This window comes from Lissotriton helveticus, chromosome 8, assembly GCF_964261635.1.
Source record: "Lissotriton helveticus chromosome 8, aLisHel1.1, whole genome shotgun sequence".
Classification (NCBI taxonomy): Eukaryota; Metazoa; Chordata; class Amphibia; order Caudata; family Salamandridae; genus Lissotriton; species Lissotriton helveticus.
The window spans coordinates 1,058,242,254-1,058,266,190 of record NC_136069.1 but is presented as its reverse complement, the minus strand read 5'-3'; the positions used below and the strand labels follow the sequence as shown (position 1 = coordinate 1,058,266,190).

The 23,937-nt window shown below is 48.0% G+C and overlaps 1 protein-coding gene across 1 annotated transcript in view; it reads left to right on the top strand.

The window, feature by feature from the left end:
- The window catches only part of CFAP47 (cilia and flagella associated protein 47), a 2,858,849-nt gene that overhangs the window by 862,181 nt on the left and 1,972,731 nt on the right, over positions 1–23,937 (top strand). The window contains exon 37 of the mRNA XM_078657910.1: positions 7,258–7,370. Within this exon, the coding sequence (XP_078514036.1) occupies positions 7,258–7,370 (113 nt within the window). The remainder of the gene's footprint in view (positions 1–7,257; positions 7,371–23,937) is intronic.

Sequence of the window (23,937 nt, the reverse complement as noted above, 5' to 3'; positions counted from 1 at the left end):
TTAGGGGTAGAAGCAAGAACATATTACCCATGATGCATACAAAACACATTCAGCGGTGTAGGGAAAAAGGTAAACACATGATGCATAAAACATTCAGAGGTGTAAGGAAAGAAAGCACATGATGCATCAACCAACACATTCAGAGGTGTAAAATCAAGGAAGACATATGATGCATTAAAAACATTCAGAGGTGCCAGGAAAGAAAACACAACTCAATAGCGAAAAGACACATGATGCCTAAAACATTCAGAGGTGCAAGGAAAAACCACACAATTGCGCAAAACCTTACATAAGCCACCACCTGTGGCAGTCCCTAGGCCAACTGGCCTTGTTGGGGCTAGGACGCCCTGTAGTCCAAAAGTCAGGGGCCTAAACGGTGCAGGTGCCCACTACTTGCTGGGCACCTGTGGACAATCCCAAGCGCCTAAACGGTGCAGCTGCCGACTAATTGCTGGGCAGCTGGGAATCATCAGAAAACTGTGACAGGGCCCTCACTGACCCTAAGGCGCAAACTGCACCCACTGCTGGAGCCACACAGGCTCTAAAACAAAATAGGCTCCATGGAGCCCTCAGGCTCTCAAAACAACTGTGCCCCCCCTCGGGGGACTCGAGATCACTAGGTACCCCCGTGGAGCCTCTTGTGGGCTCTGAGACACTAAAATGCCCCCGCTGAGCCTCGTGGGCTCGGTATCAATAAAAATGTGGGCGGGAGCCTCTCAGGGCTCTACACAAAGAAATGCCCCCTCGAGCCTCTCTGGGCTCGTAAATCGAATATGGGCGGGAGCCTCTTGGGGCTCGAACACAATGCCCAACTGGTGAGAGCGGCCCTCTGACCACCCGGGCCGCTCTGAAAATAACGAAGAAACTGCTCCTCTCGTTGGAGCCCCTCGCGGGGGACTCAGGAGCAGAGACCGATGCTCCAAGAGCCTCAACCGGAGGAGAGGGGCGGGCACCGGCAATGTGCCCCGACGCCCTCCTCCCCGTTTCAGCACTCACCGGGTCCCCCTCAGACAGCGCAGGGCTCCTCTTCGGTCGGAGCCCCGCCGGTACCTCCAGCCGCCTCTTCACTGGGTGCGGGGCTCTCCCAACCTCACAGGAGCCCCGCGCCATCTCTGCCGCACTTCTCCTTTTTCCGGGGCTCCCTCAGCACACGGGAGCCCCGCAACAGCCCGCACTTCCTCCTCATGGCAGGCCCCGCCTTCGTCCCGGCTGGGCCTGCCTGACTTCCGATTTTCGAGGGCCGCCAGTGGCAGCGCGGCCCTCAGTGGGGAGGCGGGCGCAGCGCCTCCTTCAAGGTCTCCGGGCCGGCGGCGGTGATTCCACGAGGCACAACATGAGGGGTGGGCACCCTCGATAATAAATATAAAAATAAAAGCGCTATTAAGCGCTTGGGGCAAAGTACAGCGCTCCTAGCGCTGTAAGTACAAATAAAGCGCTCTCAAGCGCTTGGGGGAAATAAAGCGCTCCAAAGCGCTAGAAAACAGGCAGAGCGCTCCCAGTTGCTCAGGGGGAAGCACAGCGCTTCCAGGCGCTAGAAATACAAATCAAGCGCTCTCTGCAGGAAAATGCAGCTTCTCCATGCTGCAAAGGTCCCAGAGATTCCCAGGGGGGCAAAGCAAAGTCCCACCCATTAGCCCAGGCAAGGCAGAGGGGTCCCCCAGGAGTCCTCCAGGCATCCAGGAAAGTCCCTCAGGTGTCCAGGGGCTGGGCAGGGCCAAGGGATTCCCCTGGGCCCAAGCAGCAGCACGCCCCTGGCAGATTCAAGTCCAAAAACAAGAACATCTTGGAAGGGGACACAGCCCCTTCTTATACAGAGAAAAGTCTTTGAAGTCTTTGTGCAAGTGGGTCCTGAACCCGGTCTAAACCAGTTCTTGGGTGTTGCTGGAGCCCTTGGGCTTCCTTCTTTCTTTCAGTATCAGGGACAGAGGTGACAGTCACTCAGCGGGGAGGTGGAGCCAGCATTGTGGCAGGCAGGCACAGCCTTATTCACTCCCAGGTGCTATCTCCTCACACTTCCCTGGCAGCAGATGCTGCCTTTTATCCACGGGCTGACTCAGACAACCTACTGGGGGCTCTCCAGCCCCTGTCATCCTCAAACCAGACAGTCAATCCACAAGCAGGCCCAGGCACTCCTGGGCCAGGCTCACCAGCCAATCACAAGCCAGGCACAAATTACACAAATATGCCAACTTCTAAAAGTGGCACTTCTAGACTAGACACAATCATGCCGCATACACCATTACGCAGCATTCAATCTCACGAGTTCGCACACATCAAACTCGACCCTGCACTTCCCACACATCAGGAACTACCATGGGCATACATATTCCCCATTCATTCCTATGGGAGGGCAGGTCACTCACCACACATACACAGTGAAAAAGTGCGCAAAGGCCTAAAACCATCAACACTAGGTTCCAGAAACAGGCTAGGAAAAAGCAAAAAGTTTCGGGGTGAACCTGCCAAAAGGGCCAGGTCCAATAGGTACCAAATGCGCAGTCGCGGCCGGATTGATTCGCGGTTGAGGGGGTGTGGGGGTCACGCGGGGAGGGAGTTGCATGCGCGGGGTTTAATTTTAAATAAATTAAAAAAATGTAACTTACCTTTGCGTCATCCTGCATCCTCTCCTCCAGACAGGAAGCCTCCCCCTCCCCTAAGCCAATCACAACGCTGCAATGGCAGCATTGTGATTGGCTGAGACGCCGACCGCACAGGCGTCTATGGTGAGGCCATTTTCTCATGGAGAAAAGGGCAGAGTGCATATGACTGGTTTGGTCGCCCCTGGGGCCGACCAACAGTCAGCGCCCACAACAGTGGGCAAGCCACACCTCCCCTGGAGCCGGACCACCCACCCGCCCCAAACCAAACCCTTCTGCTTTCTTGCAGTGTCAGAAGCAGAAACATAAAATGGTATTTAAAATACCATTTTATGTTTCTGCTTCACGCATTGCGAGAAAGCAGTGGGGCGATGCTCCTCCACCTACGTGGAGGAGCCGCACCCGCTAATGCATACCTGCATCTGTTTACTTTCCAGACTTGAAAAGTCAATGATCCAGCTGTAACAGTAGAGTAAATTTAAGGAAGTGAAACAACATTATCAGTTTTCAGTCATGCTGTGATTGGAAGTGGCTTTGTATTGTGTGATTTATCGAACCAAAAAAGTAACAATAAGCTGGGAATACTTATTAATTTGATGTGATAAATAATGCCTTTATGAGTTTCTCCTTTTAAATGGGGATTAACATGAGGATTGTGGTGCTTGCACACCAAAATACTCATGTCCTAGAATTCACCAAGCACTTTCACCTGGTAAATTTTGATAAGTCTGACCATCCTCAATTTATTGAAGGAAGCATGCGAACGTTGATACATGTAGACAAACTCATAATTATGACAGCTGACTGAACAGTTGTTTGCAGACCTGCCAACTTGTAAATAAATGTTACCCTGTGAGGAAAAAACAGGGCCTTGAAGGGAGAGTAGCCTCATGCCAGAGCTACCTTAGAGGCATACTGCTTTGAACAAAGCAGCCCCCCCCACACACTTAAAAAAAAAAAGAAGCGTTGCTGAAGCTGTTGCAATCTACTGAGGTGTTTTACACCCGTTAATGGACATTAGCTGCTTGCCTCCTCCATAGAAAGCCACTGTGTGCAGTGGTTTCCAGCTTGTCATGCCTGCCACTGTGTGATTTCAGCTCTTCACAGCCTGACCGTGGGACCCCCGTGTCACTGTGTGAGTTGGCAGCAGTGCTTTAAATGGGCAGGTGCTGAGTACCGGCACTTTTTTAGTTTGAGACGGAGAGTACCTACACTTCTTAAGAGAGTCGTACTACTTTTAATTGGAGAGTACCGGCATTTCTCAGAAACAAGCAGGTACTCTGGTACAGAGTACCTGCAATTCGATTTTTCCATTTCAAGCACTGGTTGGCAGGTGTGCATGCGGTTGTCAGAATTCTACTAGGCACTCATAACTGCGGCTAAGGTGCGTAGGAAGGAATGTTTGTAGATAATAATTCTTTCTTGAAAAGAAAAAAATGGAATGATAATAGATTGTTAAAGTTTTGGCCACACAGACTCTCCAAACAGAGGTAGCTCCGTTCCCATAGGGTTCAGACAGACCGACAAAAACCATGAATATATGTGAATAATGTTTACAAGTTCCGGAACATGGAGACGTGTGTGAGGAAAGAAGTTGTCAATCTCTGCTGTGCTACAGTGCAAAAAGGAATGTTTATGACTGACTCGGACTCTAATGTTCCTCCTCCAAGTTACCTAGAAATAAGCCCTTGCTGCTGCAACAATTACACCCAATTACACCCGCGCGCGAGGAGGACTAGAGGGAGCGTTTGTCAACTGCCTGCAGAGGCTCTATGGAAATGCGCGTGTAAACTGCAAATTACTTTCAGCTTTTTGATACAAAATGCAATATTACCTCAGCGCTTTATTATGGAATCTAGATTATTACTTCCCATATAATACTGTGAATCAAACCTGCTGTAATGTAACTGGCAACAAACCTCAAAATATGTAGTACGAATTGGAAGAAAACAAAACGTGTCTTTTCCTTACTCGCGAACTAAATAAATAATGTGTTAATAGCTTATCTGTCTCGGAACTTTGGCATTAATGTGGAATACTTATTGTTAAGCTTGATGATGTCCATTCCTAAAAACATACGACGCATTAACGGTGTCCGAATACATACCTCTACAGTGAGAAAGTGACTGGAACCGGAAGCTATTCATTCGAGGGTGGCACTCTGTTTTTTTCTCAAATAGTCTTCCCTTTTTTCACGCAATAACCTGAAATCTGCCGGTAATATTCGACATTTAGATTAGGTTCATATTTTTTAAGTATATATATTGTATGCAATTTCTCTAATCTATATGCATGCACAGCGTCTGCTATCGAAATATTTCACGTACAACCCCATCTTTGAATGGTCTGCTCTGGGTCTTACATAAGACAAAAAGTGGACAAACTCCTTCATTTAGAAAATACATCAGTCAGAATTCGCAGAAAATGTGTGGCCGTTGATATATACTTCCATACTAAAATCAGAGATGTTTTAAGAGATGGGCAAAGTGGGCCTTTCCCCTGGGCCCCAGTCTTTCAGCCCCCCCCCCCATAGTGCCAGCTCTGTCCTTGCCCTGATGACCTTGAATAATTCTCAACAGATTGTTTAATACCGTTTTCCTTTAATTTATTTTTAACGTGGGTGATGTATTGAAGTCTATATCGTACATTTGGTAGGGAAATTTTTGTTTTTCAACATTATGCATCATCCATAAAACAGTTTCTTTTAGATCAAAAGAGAACCTCACATTTGAGAAATGGCAGGGGGTCACAAAGATTATTAGCAAGAATATTAGTGAGCTGCTGCTGAATTGTAATATTGAAAACAACACGTCAATATCCTTGAATATTAGATGTAAATGCACTTAGAATTTGAACCAGTGTGCCTGTGCCATTTCTGAGCTGGCCAAAGAGGGCATGAAAGAGCTGAAATAGAATAATAAATTCCAAGCTGTTACAAACAGGGTCCCCCAAAACATGTTTGGTCCAGGGTCCCCGAAATCCTTAAGATTTCCCTGAATAAACTAGCAGTAATTTTAGCTGAAAAAAATTGGGGAGAGTGATGGGTAAAAGGCCTAAACTTAAAGGTAGTACAGCACTCTATCCAGGGCTGATGTTTTCACCTTCTGTATAATGGTCAAGTCTTTTAGCAGCAGTGAAACGAGGATCAGGGTTGTTGAGGGATGGCTATGGCAGTCTCTCCATCACTCTTAATTGCAAAGTGTACCAGCAGAAATTAGAACCACTTATCTCCTTCGTGGGCACCAGCGGTCAAAGACTGTCTGAAGATGATGGAGGATTGGAGCTTGAGATGGAGAGAAGGCTCTTTCTCAAGTAGAGAATTGATGCAGTTGGAGATAGATTTAGTGAGTGTGAGCATTCAAGGAGAGGGCGCTACAGTATTACTTCTTTGATCCTAGGGACATTCCATTTACATCTACATTAACTGCCTCAATGAGATAGAAAAATGGAGAGGAAAATGTGAAAGAAGAAAAAGTGAATTTGACGTGCCGTATTAAAAGAATTGGGTTATATCAAGCTTGCAGTTCAAACAGCTGATGCTAGAGAAAAACATCAAAGGATGTCAAATATTGTAAAATATTTATAGTTGCACATGCCGAAGCACTAAGCACTTTCTATGATATAAGTAGTGTTGCGGCATGCTTGGTGGGTGTGGACTTTGAGGATCCTTGGTTATTTAAACAATGAATTAAAATGCATATTGGCTTATCTTATTTCATGAAAAAAAGGTTCATGATATGGGAAATAATCATTGATTGGAATATGTGAAATGGGTTCATTTGATGAATCCTCTGCCGAAAGATCTGAGAGAAAAATGTGGCCTACTTCCTTGTACTGTGGTAATATAGAAGTGATGAAGTATCTGTTCAGCATGAAAGGAAAAGAGGTTCAAGTGGCATTGAATTTCCAGTGCTTCAAAAGAATCTGTATGCAGCTTTCAGAATGGCTGTAGAGCAATCCCAGAGTTATTAGCGTGCCCATCAAAACGGCTAAGAGTGGCCCAGTTAGTTGCGCGTGAATCGAATATGTAACAAGTGAGTGCCTACTTATGCTCCCGCATCTTAAGAGTGAAGATCATGCGAAAAAGTCAGGTCGCAGAAGTCCGTAATTAGCCCATCTTCGTTTTATAGATGTGGTTGCGCAGAATAGTGATTTATAAAATAAAAAATAAATAAAATAACATTATTTAAAAATTATATATGGGTGCATGTAGTGAATGACTGCCATCTGAAAAAGAGGTTTCAAGGATGCAGATCATATGCGCTTTTTAATTTTTTTATTCTGTTCTTCACTTTTATAGAGGAATTATATTGAGGTAAAACTTCCTACAATAAAATATAAAGTAAAATAAAATATTATGTAAGAAAAAATTAAAGGAACAAGGCGGTAATTTTTAACCGCCAAAATTAAACTTTTAATGGTACTGAGTACTTGTGTTTTCTATGTTTAAAATGCTGCAATTCCCATTATACTATTGCATGTCTGATCATGTCCCTCCCATTAGTAGTACTAAAAGGATGAGGTATCATCAGTGTAAACTAAAGAGTGCGCTCTGTTTTAAGGTCAGTGTTTGGAATCTGTTATTTTGTCACATTCAACACCTTTCAGTATATCTATTTATTACAAACAATGAGGTTCCTTGTTTATATTTTGTGCACAGGTCCGTTTGAAAAACCCAAGCTCGAAATCTTTGGTATATAACGCTACAATTTTAGGACACAAGTCTGCTGATTTCAGATTGCCAAAAGGAAACACAGTGATTCTTCCGCCAAAGTAAGTAGCCATTCCTCTTACATCTATTGGGGTTCACAATCCTGACTGGCTTTCGTTTATGATGGGTAGACAAGAGTGGAAAACCCAAAGGGTAAGCATGTATTGTCTACTACTGCAGTGTCTAATAATTCAAAGTCACCATTGCGTTTAGATAAATATTCAAATAAATGTTACCCTTAAGTTGCAGAACATTATCAAAGGCAGCAGCCATCTTTTTTGCATAAAAGCTAACCTCTATTACATGGTGTCTGTCTCACTTCACTATCAGTACAGCACCTGCCAGTCTTTAATCCGTGGATATAATTATTATGATTGTAAGGCACCTACTAAAATAACCTGTCATCTTTGCCATCAAGAACGAGGAGCCTAGAAGAGTATAGTCTTCAATTTGCTTTCAAGTGTCTTAGTGTTCATTCTCACCTAATAATTTTTTGGGAGGCTGTTCCACCAATGAATTTCCTGTTCGGCTGTCCTCTGGCTCCCCACAGCGGAAAGGTTTCAAGTCTCTTGTAACACAAAATTCCTTTCATTTGACCAAAGGTCCTATGCTGACTCATAAGGTCTGCTTTTTTCACCAAGGTACTATGTGGTCAGTTGGCCACACCTTCATTGCACTGGAACAGCATGCAGAGGCATTTCAATTTTACATAGGCGTTTCACACTGGAGTGATCATGTAAATGAAGGCACATGCCCCTCTATTTGAGGCCAGCTAAGAAATCATACCCTTATGAAATTGACTGGTTTGGCAGTCACTTATATGTCTTTATGGTCAATATATATGCCATCTGAAATCAGCTTTCTGTGTTTCTACAAAAATAGTGTAGAACCAATTTCTAGTTCTGACCTACAGGGGCACACCAACTCAAGAGAGCCTGCAACATACTTGCCTGCTGCTGCTGATCCCTGCTGGAGTGAGTCCTAGCCCCAATGTGGTGCCCCCAGGTCCTAGACCATTGGTGTTATCCTAAAGTGGCTTCCTCCTACCACAATTCAAAAATGGGATTTAGAACATTTTCCAGCAAAATTCTGAAAACCGGCAGGAGACTGGGGCCTACCTGGAAGCCGATTCGAAGAAGGTGCATTGCCAGTGAGATAGCCTTTCCCACAGCTCCCATTACACTCTTCTCCACAGCAGCAAATCCTCTTCAGTGGGATCTCTCAATGACTGTATCCGGCCTACCAGACAGTCCAGCAGTCTGTCCGGAAAGACATATTGTGGACATATGAATTAATTCTGCTCACTGGTTACCATTGGCTTTGTAGTTTCTCCGGTATTGATATCGTTTATAGATTCACATGCTTGAATCTTCCCCATCGCCATGGACTCCCACCATGACGATGGGGAAGATTCAAGCATGTGAATCTATAAACGATATCAATACTGGAGAACCACAGTGTACAGGTAAGTAACTTGTTTTTTGTCACTCACATTTGCTTTTTTTCTCTTTGCTGGGTTTATTTTCTTTAGCTCACTCAGCTTGTGTTCGTCACTCCCATAGAGCATAGCCTTTTTATCATCTTTCTGATTGACTCCTTCCACGCTTCCACCAGGGTCCTCTTATCAGGAACTATTTTTTTCTTTTTCGTGAAGCACTCCATGAGAGCTGCAAGTGCATGTGTTTTCTAACTGTCTCTCATGTGTGCTTCTCTTCCTACCCACAGCACACCAAGTTGTTTTCTCTCCCATGTTCTGCTGCCCCCTGCTCCACATTGTTGACTCTCGCCCGATTCCCTTCCTGTGCCGTGTTGCCTTGTCTTCTGGCTGCTCCCCACCCATGTGTATGTATCCCATGGTAGCCGGTAATCTCTGTCGCTGGCACACTGTCCCCCTTCTTTTTCTCTACCCCCCTCCCATCCGTTACCACTGTTGCTTTTTCCCCACCCACACTCTCTCTGTCGCCGCTGGTTAGTAAAGAGTGCTTAGTATATTTTCAAAACAAATTTAATAATGAAACCGAAGCAGAACACAGAGCATAGAAGCACTTACCTTTAACATTCTAACATTGTAATCGGTGCAGTGAAAGATACAAATAAACATAAACCTTAATCTCTAGACATGAGTGTTTTCTTGCATTTCAGCAGCGCTGTTCTTGCCACTGAGGCAATATTAACCCCTAGTGTGCGGCCGCAATTCTGCGCCTGTGTTTTTCGAAGTAGGCGGGTTCATGATGGCCCCCAGCCGTCATCAGCACACGCCCACCGTGCTGCATGACGGACGGGGGCCGTCATCAGCACGCAAGGGGTTAACATCCTCACAGTAAAAGTGACAGTGCTTAGGGTGTGTTTTTGGCTGCTTCTTCAAATTTGTATCTTTAGAAAAAGAAAACATAGCTTTGGAGCTGAATTCCCTGCTGCAGCTAGAATATTACTCTTTACAGGGTCACTGCTTTTCTATTACATTTTCTTCCCACTGCTGCTATTATATTGCGTGTAGTACGTGTATGCAAAAAAACATATAACGAAGCACAAACTTGACAAGGTCATCATCACTGCTGGCAGTCCTGCCCTTGCTGCATCACTGCAGTCCATGTATATACAGATAAGGATGTAAATAAACATAAAGCAGAACTTTCTGACACAAGTCTTATCTTGATTCCTCGCTTCTTCTCTGCACCTTTCCTGCTCCTTCCCAGGCAGGCACCTTCTTTGATATGTATCCTTCATGTGATGGATTTCACGCCAGCCCTCCCAGTCGCTACCATCCCTCATTGTTGCATGACTCCTAACCAGTGCTGCATTGACACACGGTTGCGTGCATGTACCATGCAGCAACCCTACCCTCATCTACAGCAGCACCATTATCACTATTACCATTACCAATACAACAACCTTTACCACCACAGTTACCTCTATCTTTAAAAGGGACACCAGTTCCATTATCACCTTTAGCATCACTATTATCACGACTACTACTACTAGCATGACTATTGTCGCCACCACTATGATTACCACCTTTACCAACACCTCCACCTTTACCACCACCATTCCCACTCCCACTGTTATAACCACCAGTTATCTCCACTATTAGCACCATTACCCACTACTGGTACCTCTACTACCATCACCGTGACCTTCAAATTACTAACACCATTACAACCCTATCACAATAAACCTCAACAATCAACTACCACCAACACTATTGTCACTAGTATCATTACTGTAACTGCCTCTAGCACCATTATCCTCAACCCGCTACTATTAACAAGCCACCATTACCACACCTACCATCATTGCACCATTATAATTACAATTACCACCAATATGAATACTTGCTGCCAGCATTACTATCACTACTACTATCATCACTTCCACCACTATCATCATAACACTATTTTAACTTATGATTACCAGCACATTTACCACTGCCATTTTAACTAACACTCGAACCACCATTACCACCACCATTATTATCTTCACCATAATTTCCACCACCTGCCATCAAAACCACCATTATTTCCCTTTTTAGGTTGTGCCTAGCCAATGCGTACGAAGTACGCATGCGCTAGCAAAATCTTATGTTTTTCTCTGTGGGGTCGGGTATCCGCCCCCTCCTCCCATTGGCTAGCTCCATAAATGGAGGCTAGCCATTGGGAGAAGGCTCTGTCCGTCAATCTCGGACCAGATTCGGGGGCGTTCCCGAGATTTTTTCAATGGGCGTGGTTTCACTCTCCGCTGTTCGGCATCTTGGCCGATGCACGAAGGGGCCGCGACCGCATTGGTTGCTTCCTGGAGGCTCGTCGGCAGAGGCGCGCTCTGATTGGCCGCTGCAGTGGGCCTGTCCCCGTGAGCTGCGCCACCATTGGTTGAAGTATTGCCGCGTCATCAGGATCTGCCCCGGGAGCCGCGCTGTGAGTGGCTGACTCCGGGGAACCCCTTGACGTCATCGGAGGCCAGTGGAAGCTGCGACCGGATTGGACCGCCGCTCGGGAGCAGAGAAGCCGCGACGGAGGCCGTGCCTGCGGGGGTGAGTCTCCGAGTGAGATCGCCGGCCACCCAGCAAACGGTATTGACACCGGCTGAAGAGAGCCGCCGACCGGTGAGTGAGCACACGAAAGGCAGGGGCGCCGGGACACATTGTCGGTGTCCGCCCCTCCCCCGCAGTAGCGCGTGCCTTCCTGCTCGGGGCCCCTCCCGTTGTCCCCCAGTCACCCTCCTCCAGCTGTCACTTGGCCGTGGCTTCTCCCTGTGCTTTTCCGACCCTCCCGCTAAAATTGCATTTTGGCAAGGCATTACAACTCTTTAAATCGTGAGGCGCTCAGCGTCTGTTTGAAGAGCCGTCTCCCTTATAGTCTGCAGTGCCTGCCCCCGCCCCGCCCCGCTCAGAGCAACCCCCTTTGGCTGGCTCTTCCCTGCAAGAATCTGCCTCCTCCTAATACAAAATACAATTCCGCAGCGCTGGAGTATGGCGGTGAAGGGGGCATGTTCGGGCACCGGGATGCTGCTGGTGACGGCCAACGTGGGCACGCTATTTTTCACCCCGCTCGGGCACTAACATCCGGGAGGGGCCGGCCCTCGGCCCGCTGGCTGACCTCACTGTCAGCCAGGACATGCTGTCCTTAGACAAGCAGCACATGCACACACACAACGGTTCTCGTCAGCGACGGGAGTACCAAGGTAATGTTTGCTTTTTGATACCAGAAAAACGGCCTCCAGCGCTCCGAACAATAATGTATTGCTTATACAATTACAAGACTAACCAAGAATTGGCAGCCACTGCCAGGCATATTGGCATTACCAATGTTTGTTGGCTGGTTGTGACTAAACTTTAGAGCCCTCCCCTCAGTTACTGACTGAGATACGCCCCTGCGTGCACCGCCCCCTCCCTGCTGCCCTTCACTCACCCCGAGGGAGAGAACCGCATCTCTCTTCAGACATCCCAGCGCCTGGACGCCATTGCCGAGCTGTGAGGAGCTAAAGCGTGTGTTTTAACACCGGAAGTTTCAAAGCAAGATTTACACTCGGATTGGGATAGACTTTCTAAATCCGTCTCTGTAGTAACTTTACACAGCTATCTAGCTGCTGCTGGTTAGCTGAGTGGGTCCAGGCGCCTGTTGCTCTGTCTTTCAGCAGTGTCCACTCTGAATGCCGAAGAGCCAATATTTCCATCTTTATTGTATTGTAGCTTTCATATAGCGCTTCACACCCCTACTTGGAGCGCCGAAGCGTCTTTCTGGGTGGGTAGGCGCTACACCGTGGCGGAGTGCGGGGTTGGCGGCGCTGCATTAGTAGTTATCACAAGTGGGAGTCGTTTTGGTGTCTAACGTGAAAGACCGCGGAGGGGATATCAACTTTTCTTGGGCCGCAGCGCTTAGAAGTGTGATGCAGGAGAAGGCGCGAGAGATAGGCACTATATTATAGTTCTGATTGGCTGTCCGTTTTAATTCACTTTCGTGGCCTCTAGTGTGCTAGAGGCGGGGTCAACCCGGGGTGGTCTGTGTTATGAATTGTTCCGTTGGGGTGTGGGGGCGGGGCGCCGCAGCATCAAGCCATGGGGCACTAGCGTGGGTGCTGTGGGGCAGCTGCGCATACCATGTGCCTTGCAGGGAGATTCGTGGGCATCTGTGTTGTGCCAGTCATGACTATTGGCATCACGGCGGCTCTTTGATGTAGACCATTATCGCATTTGTTAAGCTCTAGGAAAAATATAATAATTACATTTTCTAGAGCCTGCAGTAACACCGGAGGGTTTCTTAGCGCTAATCCGTCACCCCATTCTAATAGGGACAAACAGTGAATACAAAGAGGCTACGTTTCATTCCAGAAAAGCCTGTTTCTCAGGTTTTCTCAGATGGTCTGCCATGGCCCCACTCTCCAGGGACGCCTAGCGCCGAGTGCTAAGAGGGGCGCTTTTCTGTCCTTGGCGCTTGAAGGCATGCCCTGCGAGCTCCGGGTACAGCTGGACTGCTCCGAAGGCACCGGTGAGAAGGTGCTGTGTGACCCGCCTCACGGGGGCGCTCTAAGGCTGCTGCCCGCGCTCTGACTGCAGAGGGCCCCCTGGCCCTAGCACCGCTCCACGCAGGCCCGGATAGTAATGCATCTTAACACCGGCTCTGGGGTGAGGGGGTGACACCTCCAGCCTAGGGCAGAAGAGGGTGTCTGGGCAGGGCTTTCAGCTGCAGAGCTCACGTTACCATAAGCAGAGGCAGTGAGCATTTTAAGCCGTAAAGCAACCCTCTTGTCTTCTCAGTCACTACACCGTCATTCAGGGGAATAAGGGGGTTCGATGGTTAAATGCCACTTGGTGAAAAAATCCATCCCGAAAAACAGATGCTACATGTTCCATAAAAAATACAAATAAAAACTTGTTTCGTGAGCTAACTCTGTCAAAGAGGATGTCTTTAATGAATGATTTGCGAGCTAGGGAAAGGTTTGTTCCTGTGGCATTCCTATTTGACAGGCGCAGACGTTTTCTATTTATTTACGTTGTTGTAAAACCAACCCCCCCCCCCGCACCCCCGTACGTGCTTGGGACACAGAAGTGGCACTCTGTAGTGCACGACGAGCCTGGTGTCATAGCAGTTGATAATCAGTCCTAAGTGTCTGTAGCTCAGAGAAGCACATCAAAGCGTTTTATGTACTAATGCACTCATTCCCCAACTGCTCTCCTCCGTCGCTCTCTGCCGCTCTGCCGCTCCCCCGGACCCCCACCCCTTCCTCCCCAGCCATGCCATATGTCGTTCGTTCACACCCAGTCAAGTTCTATTCTGTGCTAGTACCTAACTGTTCCGATCATTCACTTTCACTGCCCTGGCTAGGACCATCACAGCTTCCTTCCCAGGACTGCACTCTACCCTAGTCTTTCCTGCTCAGCATCCCATCCTGCACTCCACCTGCCTGGGATATGCCACAATTTACCACGCTGCCCTCCGTGTCTTGCCCTTGCGCTATGCCTGGACGCTGGCGCCAGCCATAGCTTCTGCCCTAACCCTGCTCTCTGCTCCTACTCATTGAATGTGCCTTCATTCATCGTTCTCCACAGTGCTGCCACAGCGCTGGGTTTAGCAGTGTCACTGTTGTGTTATAGAACTCGTCTGCAAGTAATTGCTGTCTGCTGAGCTCATCCAGTAGGGTACAATAGGTCTCACATTTGCGAGAGATTAAGCTGTTGGCAATGTAAATGACAATGCCATTTATTTATCGGTTTTCAAAACCAACATAAATAAAAATGTTGTAATTTACAATGCCAATAGCCTGCCCTCTCCCAGCCTGTCCTCTCCCAGCCTGTCCTCTCCCGGCCTGTCCTCTCCCGGCCTGCCCTCTCCCGGCCTGCCCTCTCCCGGCCTGCCCTCTCCCGGCCTGCCCTCTCGCGGCCTGCCCTCTCGCGGCCTGTCCTCTCGCGGCCTGTCCTCTCGCGGCCTGCCCTCTCGCGGCCTGTTCTCTCCCAGCCTGTTCTGTCCCCTCCCTGCCCTCTCCCAGCCTGTCCTCTCCCAGCCTGTCCACTTCCAGCCTGCCCTTTCACAGCCTGTCCACTTCCAGCCTGCCCTCTCCCAACCTGCCCTCTCCCAACCTGCCCACTTCCAGCCTGCCCTCTCCCAACCTGCCCTCTCCCAACCTGCCCTCTCCCAACCTGCCCTCTCCCAACCTGCCCTCTCCCAACCTGCCCTCTCCCAACCTGCCCTCTCCCAGCCTGTCCCCTCCCTGCCCTCTCCCAGCCTGCCCTCTCCCAGCCTGTCCCCTCCCTGCCCTCTCCCAGCCTGTCCCCTCCCTGCCCTCTCCCAGCCTGTCCTCTCCCTGCCTGTTATCGTGTGCCGGCAGCAGCAGGCAGGAGCGTGCACTGCGTCCCCGAAGTAACAGCCCTAAAGCAAGCAAGAAGTACGCCCCCCTCCCACCAATCCCTGTTAGGGAGTGGAAACTGTCCAAACTGGGGTGCAGACAGCCCCTCTCACCTTTCGGCCTGGTACCACTGCACCAGCCGCACTACTTCCCTACTGACCGTTCTCCACTTCAGCCCCGTCTAAATTACAATTCATGCTTGTGACCCTTTTGCCTGCTTGTGCTTGTTTTCATGACCCTGTTGCCTGCTTGTGCCTCCGTGTGCCCCTGTTGCCTGCTTGCGCCTCCGTGTGCCCCTGTTGCCTGCTTGTGCCTCCGTGTGCCCCTGTTGCCTGCTTGTGCCTCCGTGTGCCCCTGTTGCCTGTCCGTGTGCCCCTGTTGCCTGCTTGTGCCTCCGTGTGCCCCTGTTGCCTGCTGGTGCCTCCGTGTGCCCCTGTCGCCTGCTTGTGCCTCAGTTTTCGTGCCCCTTTTGCCTGCTTGTGCCTCAGTTTTCGTGCCCCTGTTGCCTGCTTGTGCCTCAGTTTTCGTGCCCCTGTTGCCTGCTTGTGCCTCTGTGTGCCCTTGTTGCCTGCTTGTGCCTCAGTGTGCCCCTGTTGCCTGCTTGTACCTCCGTGTGCCCCTGTTGCCAGCTTGTGCCTCCGTGTGCCCCTGTTGCCTGCTTGTGCCTCCGTGTGCCCCTGTTGCCTGCTTGTGCCTCCGTGTGCCCCTGTTGCCTGCTTATGCCTCCATGTGCCCCTATTGCCTGCTTGTGCCTCCGTTTTCGTGCCCCTGTTGCCTGCTTATGCCTCCATGTGCCCCTATTGCCTGCTTGTGCCTCCGTGTGCCCCTGTTGCCTGCTTGTGCCTCCGTGTCCCCCTGTTGCCTGCTTGTGCCTCCGTGTGCCCCTGTTGCCTGCTTGGGCCTCCGTGTGCCCCTGTTGCCTGCTTGTGCTGTGTGGGTATGTGTGGAGGGCTCTGTGTGGCTGTGTGTGTAGGAAGCTTTGTGTGGCTGTGTGTGCGGGGGGCTTTGTGTGGCTGTGTGTGGAGGGGCTTTGTGTGGCTGTGTGTGTGGGGGGCTCTGTGTGGCTGTGTGTGTGGGGGGGCTCTGTGTGTGTTTGTGTGTGTCATTTGCGAGAGATAAAGCTAGTGGCATTGTAAATGACAATGCCATTTATTTATGTTAAAAAAAAACATAAATAAAAATAATGTCAAGAGCAATGCCAATAGCTCTAACTTTAACAAAGGCAAAACCATTGCATTGTAAATGCTTGTTATTACCTGTCGGGAATAACTGCACCACCTCATCCATTACCACCATTTGTAGTACTTTAATATTATTAACATTACAACTACCATTACCACCACTACAATTGCCACTACCGTTATCTCCACCACCATCATTACAACCAATATCACCATAAACAGGACTTACCAATATCACATTACTACTACGGTCATCGTCATAATCACCGTCACCACTCCTTCCACCTGCACCAGTTATACCATCATCATCACCTCCATCGCCACTAACACCATCTCCACCTGTAACACAATCATTGTCACCACCCTCATAACTACCATTATTGCTATTGGTAAAACCACCATTGCCGCTACTAACCAAACCATCTCCACTGGTACTGCTACCATTATCAGCACCATTACTACTAGCACCACTAATACCATTGTGGCCACCTCCACTGCTGCTACCACCACAATATTCATGTGTGTTTGTAACAGCATTGTGTGTGTAAGTGAAAGGCATGTTGACATGTTTGTAGAATTGCTTGTGTGCATGTTTGCCCTACAACTCCTGATGCTTTGACTGCAGTTCCATGCTGTATCAGCAGGTGACCATCTTTACTCAGATTTTAGACCATTCAGATATGGTCACCCATATGTGAGGGTGCCTATGTAGGTGCACTCGCAAGGTGGCCAATATCAATAGATTTTTCTTATGCTTTAAGAAAAAGCATTCCTAGATGTGGGCTTCGTTCAACTATGTGCGGCAGCCACCTTGGCTTTTTTTTCCTAAAACACAATAAAAAGCCTGGCAAGATGTCTGCTGTTCATGCACCACTTAGCAGTTCTCGAGATGCAGAGTATTGATAAAACAATTAGGCCTTCAACCCTAGTGTCACAGGCACTAACATTTAAATTTGTCATTGCTTTTCTTTAAAAGCCATTGATTAGAATGGGCTATTCTGAGTTTACCGGTGAAAGTCTTCTTGTCCTTTGTTGACGGCTATAGTTGGAGCGTCATGAGGCAGACTGGCTCCTTATCTGTTAGGGCGAAAGTTAAATGATAATGAGAGACAGGCCCATCTCTGCTTCTATCTTCTTGTGGCCCTACTCTAGTCCCCGTCACAAAACACATTCTAGACATCAGTAGATACATTGACCTACACATTCAGACTAAAGTGTGCGTCTGAAGGTATATTTACTGTTCCAGGGTGAATAATATCCCACATGTGCCACAACTGCAGTCCTTGTTTTCAATATGTTAACTATTATCAATGCGCTGTATGAGAGTCATTTTGTATTTGCTTATTTGACTCTATTTAATATACAGAAGAAGAGATGAGATGGTGGATAGTTAAACATCATTTTCCCAAGTTTTATCATAAAAAATTAGGATTAGTGAGGGTTTCAGGATTTGTTTTGATTTCTCAGTGCGCTCTGTATGTGCCTCGTAGTTGTTGATTCTGTATACTGCAGTAGTATAAAAGTTTGCCCTGCTACTGCTAATTAAGGATGGAACGGCGGGGGCACTGACAGAGGCCCACCTGACTAGTTGGACACGCGCTGGGGTGGAAACACTGGGCGACCTCTATGCGGATGGCGCACTGCTTTCTTTTGCGGATCTCGCCACCAGCACGGATCTCCCTGCAGGACAGTTTCTATTACATGCGTCCCTCACCCACGCACTGACCACCTCTTGGGGCGATGTGTCGGAAGAACTGCCGATGCACCATTTCATGCAGTACTTACATGTCATGGGCAACGGCTCGCACATCATACATTGGCTAGCGCAGGCCCTACTATTGCACATGCACCCTTCAACACTGCCGCTCAGAGAGAAATGGGCGGCCGACAGAGGGAGGGACTGGACTGACAGGGAATGGGCGATGATTCTAGTAGGGCCAACTAATATCCCACGCAACCCCCATTTCAAGCTTATCCAATTTACACCGGGCCTACCTCACACCTGACAAGATCAACAGATACTTCTCGGCCACTGACACTGCATGCCAAAGATGCTCTTTGATAGGGGCGGATCTCCTGCATATGCTCTGGCGCTGCCCTACCATACAAGCGTACTGGGATGAGGTCACGACACTACTCACGCAGTGCACTGATGAACAAGTACCGAGGACGTGGGAGGCCTGTATTTTAGGGCTTTACAAGCGCACGAAACTAAACAAGGTACAAACTAGATTCTGGGACATGGGCCTCATCACAGCTAAGCGCTTACTCACCAAGCATTGGAAGGCCAGCGCCCACACCCGACATTGGCACACATCCTTCATTAATTGGGCACGGGTGGAGGGCACGGTGCTCCTCCGAGAGGAAACGGCCGGACTTCGGAAATTCCCTATTGCACAGCTCTGGGGCGCTCTCCTTGCGTCCTTCCAACAAGCCTGTCAGGAGCAAGGAATAACCTGAGCAATCCTATATAACACCAATCCGCATCCAAACACTCGCCCCTATCAGTTCACAGTGTGCGCCCTGCTGCAGCCAACAGACCGACGTATCTGAAATGCCACATGATATCTCCAACATGATAGATACAAATCATGCCCTTTGGAGAAAGGTTCCTCCGATAGCTATCATCTGGAGACATAGCATGTGCGCCTCCACCCGGACCCCCTCCACACTTCAGTAACCGTCCCGCCACACCCCGCCCCAGAGCCGAAGACTCCTCGCCGGAAATGCTACCACCACTCCCCTAATTCGCCAATAGACATGCACACTTTTTCCCCTCCCTTCCCTAGTTCTTTTGCCACTGTGTTGATAGTTGTAGCTGTTTATTAACTGGTCATGTTCTCTGACCAAGTCCGCTATTGTTACTAACGGAGACAGCCTACACCCCGCGACAAGTCGCGGAATGACATGTACCGGTAGACACATTACACCTTCGCTGCCACGACAGGCCACAGCACACCACACACGAGGGATGCAGGCCATGCTCGGGCTGACTGCCATTTGACACCGGGCGAATGCACCTACACGCGAACCCCCACCTCTAGCATCCATATATGGGTCGTGGACACTGGAGGGTTCAACTCACACTAGACCAACAGACGCCTGGGACCCCGCTGAGGCGGCCGCAACCTAGCGTCGTCGACCACAAGTGCCTACTACTTTGCATTAGTGAGCTATACCACTGAACACCTGCCCACAGCATGATGGCATCGCAGACACAAGATCCTTAGGGTCTTTATTCCGAGTCCACACCTTACCTGGAAGTTGTTGCCACCTTTTGATTGTATTGTATTGCGGACTTAGATTACAGCTCATAAGATACAGATGCCAATAATGCAATGATAAGTTTAAGCAGAAGAACATAAGAAAACTCAAAAACTACAGGCCTGAATGTCATTGTACAGTATATTCAAAGTTGTTTCCGTGTTTTTCCTGAACTACGCCGCCGGACCCCAGGGTTGCCGGCTGATTGGCTGTGTTAACCTATCAGTATCTCTTTTGAATATCCTTTGTTTTTTCAGTTGCCGGCTCCTGCGGTTTATAGGCTATGTGCCATGTACAAATGTATTTCTTTATTCTCCGAACAATAAAGGTCTTTAAAAAAATAAAAAAATCAAAGGCCAGGCTGCTCCTACAAGAATGTTTTATGAGCACCAGAGCTAAACAAGTATTGAAAAAGCCAAAAGTCTGGCAATCCTATGCCAGAACTGAAGGCGTTGCCAGTGCATGCTTTTAATGATGCCCAGTGCCAAGGAGCTCCACTTACTTCTCAGGGTATGACCACTAAGCTAGACACCAAATCTAATGGCATCCTAGAGTATAAAAAGTTATGCCACATCTGTATCTTTAACTTACCTTTTATGTCCCAAAAGTATCTAGATTCCAGATTTTGTGAGGCTATGGTTTCAGTGGCCTGCTGTGACAGGCTTGCTTAGGTTAAGACTGAGATAGCCACCCTTGAGCACTGCCTGTGGCAGGATAGTAAACATTTCAAAGCTTATTTAAGTAAGATCTTTACTACTAAGAATTTAACGAAAGAAAAGTAATGATGACTTGCACTAAGGCAGTCGTATTTTCCCCCGTAGAGCAGAGGGACGTCCACTGAGTGAGAAGATTCTTGGTCTTTTCACTCACCGGTCTAGTACTTGTGTTGGTGTCCACTGGTGGGACCACTGCTAAAAATAAAAACATACTGAATAAAGAAATGAGTTCAGATGTTCCAAACCTCATTCATTGTGTGAAAAGTAAAAGCAACAGCCTCCTTCCCAGGTTATAATACTAAATCAGAGCCAATGTAGTTCACAAGGCACACAGGCTTGATTCGCATATATTTTTCAAAGAACAAATTCTTATTTTCTCAGAATGATTGCTGTGGTGGATGTAAAGTGAGGTTGCATGGACGAAGGGCAGAGGGTAGTAATCTGGACAATCAGTTTTTAGCAGGATGTGACAATGTGTTGGGGTGGTGTAATTAGAGCAGAGATGTATGAGCTGGGCTTGTAAACAGGTGGAAGTGATAGTGCAGTAAAATAAAACAGTCGTAGTGAAAGAATGGTTTGGATCTGGGGGTTGCCCCAGTCTTTATAGAAGTCGCATGCAAAGATATTGGAAGTGGCTAGGGATTGACAGCAGGTGATGTAATCGGGCAGTTGCTTTGTGCTTGGTATGGGGCAGGTTTACTGAAGCCTGCTACTTGTACATCCTAGTTAGTGCATTTAGTTTATTTTGGGTTTATATCTTGGAATGTATGGACTCAAAATCATCGCAACAAGTATTACTATTTTGTGTGGTGTGGATCAGTTTTGCCCATGCAACGTCCACACTCACCTGTGCTGTCTTTACTAAAGCCACTAAGACAAAGATAATGTGTATCCCTAGTGTAATAGCATAGCTGCCCAATATCACCATATGTGTTGCACCTTGAGCCAAGTTCCTGATTTTCCAATGCATGGACAGGGTGACTGACAAAGCTATTTGTTAGACCTATCAGCCTTAGGGTTGTCTTTCCCCAAACAGTTTGCCTTCCTCCTCCATTTTTTGTTGATCTTGTTTTTGCTGGCCTTAGGACTATGCACACGTTTTTACCACTGCTAACCAGTTCAAAAGTGCATGTGCTCTCGCCTTAAAACATGATACCACTGGTTTATAACCAATTGACACATTTAATTTACTTATAAGTCCCTAATAAGGTGGCACTACCTGTACCCAGGGCCTGTAAATGAAATGCTACAAGAAGGCCTGCCACACTGATTGTGCCACCTACTTAGGTAGCCATTTCAAACATTTCTCAGACCTTCCACTGCAGCCTGTGTGTGTAGATTTAAACTGCCATTTCAACCTGGCAAAATAAACCTTTTGCCAGGCCCAAACCTTCCTTTTTTAATACATTTAAGTCACCCCTAGAGTAGCCTGGACAGCCCAGAGGGCAGGATGCAGTGCATTTAAAAAGTAGGACATATACTTTTAAGTTGTATATATCTTGGTAGTGTAAAACTATTACATTTGTTTTTCTCGACTGCACCTTTCCTCTCCAACAGGATGGCGTTAGAGTTAACGTATTACATTTAATAAGCTGCAACTTCCACATGGGAACAGGTGACCAGTCCATGTTTGGTGTCTTTGGGATTGTAACGAAAAATTGTCTCTTACGGTGAAGTCAAATCTTTGAAAATAACCCTTCTAGAAAGTTGGGAGTTTTCTGTCTTAGCCATTTGGTGCCTGTGGCATGTCTCTGGGTCACATGACTGGGTGTAGATGGCAGCTGGGCTTTGTGTATTCCTTGTAGACAGTCACACACAATAGAGAGTTTAGGGGTGTCTGTATGGGCCATCACTGGCAGGATGGGAGGGAGGAGCTGGGCTCAGCCCTACTCAAATAGGCTATGTCCAGCCTCCACACAAAGGGCTACATACCCCCTGTAGTTATTCTGGAGCCAGGGCAAGGAAGGCAGGACCCCTCTGCATTTTAAAGAAGAACCTCCAGAAAAGTATCCTACTTCAAAGGCAGAACTGGTATAAGTATTGGACCTCAAATACCCACGGCTCAGTACACTTTTGGGCCTGTAGATACTCTGCCAGGAAGAAGGACTACTGTGCTGCTGAAAGGACTGACACTCTGCTGGACTGCTGCTTTGAATGACTGCTGCCCTGTTGTGCTGACCTACTACCTGCCACCGCTTTGCCTGGGTGAGAAGGACTGGACCTGCATCTGTTGAATCAGTACCCCAGAGTGACTCCAGGGCTTGTTGGCTGGCCTCCTGATTTGAGCCTCTGAGACCGAAGACTCCAGCAACCTCGACCCCAGCACCTGCACTCTGCCATCTGTGAGTCTACCCTGCCAAGTGGTACCACCCCAGTCCTGAACCCTTGGAAGAAGGCCTATGGTACTCTGCTTACCTCTGAGGAGCTAATGAAACTGAGTATCTTCTCTGCCGTGTCACAAAGACCCACATCGCATTGCAGCCCGCCACCTCACAAGAGCCGCTGCTGCACAACAAATGCATGGCACAGGCACTTTCATACCTCGTCAATGTAAGGCTCCCCAACAACACCAAACTCTGCATTGTAGCTGCACAGCTCCGCAGAACCGGCGCATCCTCAACTCCGGACTTTGCATCGCAAGTCCTTGTTGACTGCATCTTTGACGATGACACAGAACCTTGTACTGCAGCCTCACCGCATCTCAGAACCCAGGGCTTTAAGTGGGAATAAAAAACTGGGGGGTCTCTCAAGGGGCGTGGCCAGTGTAATTAGGGGCGTGGCTTTAAAACACTTATGCTAAAAATCTGTGTTTAGCATAGTGTCCCGCCCGACTTGTATTTTGCTGTTTCTGCCATTGCATCCAGATATATGATACAACAAGTAACATCATACCTACAACAAGTAAGGACTATTGGCTTTGTCAATTGTTATTAGTTGCATAAGATAAATGAGCTGAAACTATGGCTTGTTACATATAATATTGAAAAAGCTTCCAATTAAAGCCCTGGTGACCCTACCACAACGTCGCTGCTCTTGCGTTTCAGAAAGAGAAGGGAAATCCAGAAAGAAAATGACTCTTTAAAAGGATTTCCCTTCCCGCACAACCCTCACCTGTCATGACGTCATGCAGTAACTTCTCCGCTAGTGAGAAGTGAGCAGTGTGAGCAGCGCACATCGATGTGCTTGCTGTCTCGAAACGGGTCTCTATCAGGCTGTTTTGCGCCCTGGCTCTTTTTTTCTGGACTGGAGTGACAGCAAACTGCTGCCACTGCAGTCAGGGCACAAAACAGAGCCCGATAGAGACCCGTTTCGAGGCCCCTTTTAAAAAACTGCCGGTGCTCAGACCCCTGGAGACCCGGCCCACTTAAAGCCCTGTCAGAACCGACGTATTGCCTCAACTGCGTGACGCATCTTCAGAAAGCTCACCAAACCAAGATTTTAGGTACTTTGTTCAGCAGGCCTAACTGTGTGCCTGTAGCTGGCCCACACTTCATTGCAGTCAGCCTGAACTTGTGACTTTTTCCCAGTCCGGCGCGACCAGATATCCACATTTAGTGCTTAGTGCTTTTTGGTGGTATTTTTACTTAAACCTTTCAAATTGAATATCTTCAGTTCTAATTAATGTATTTTTG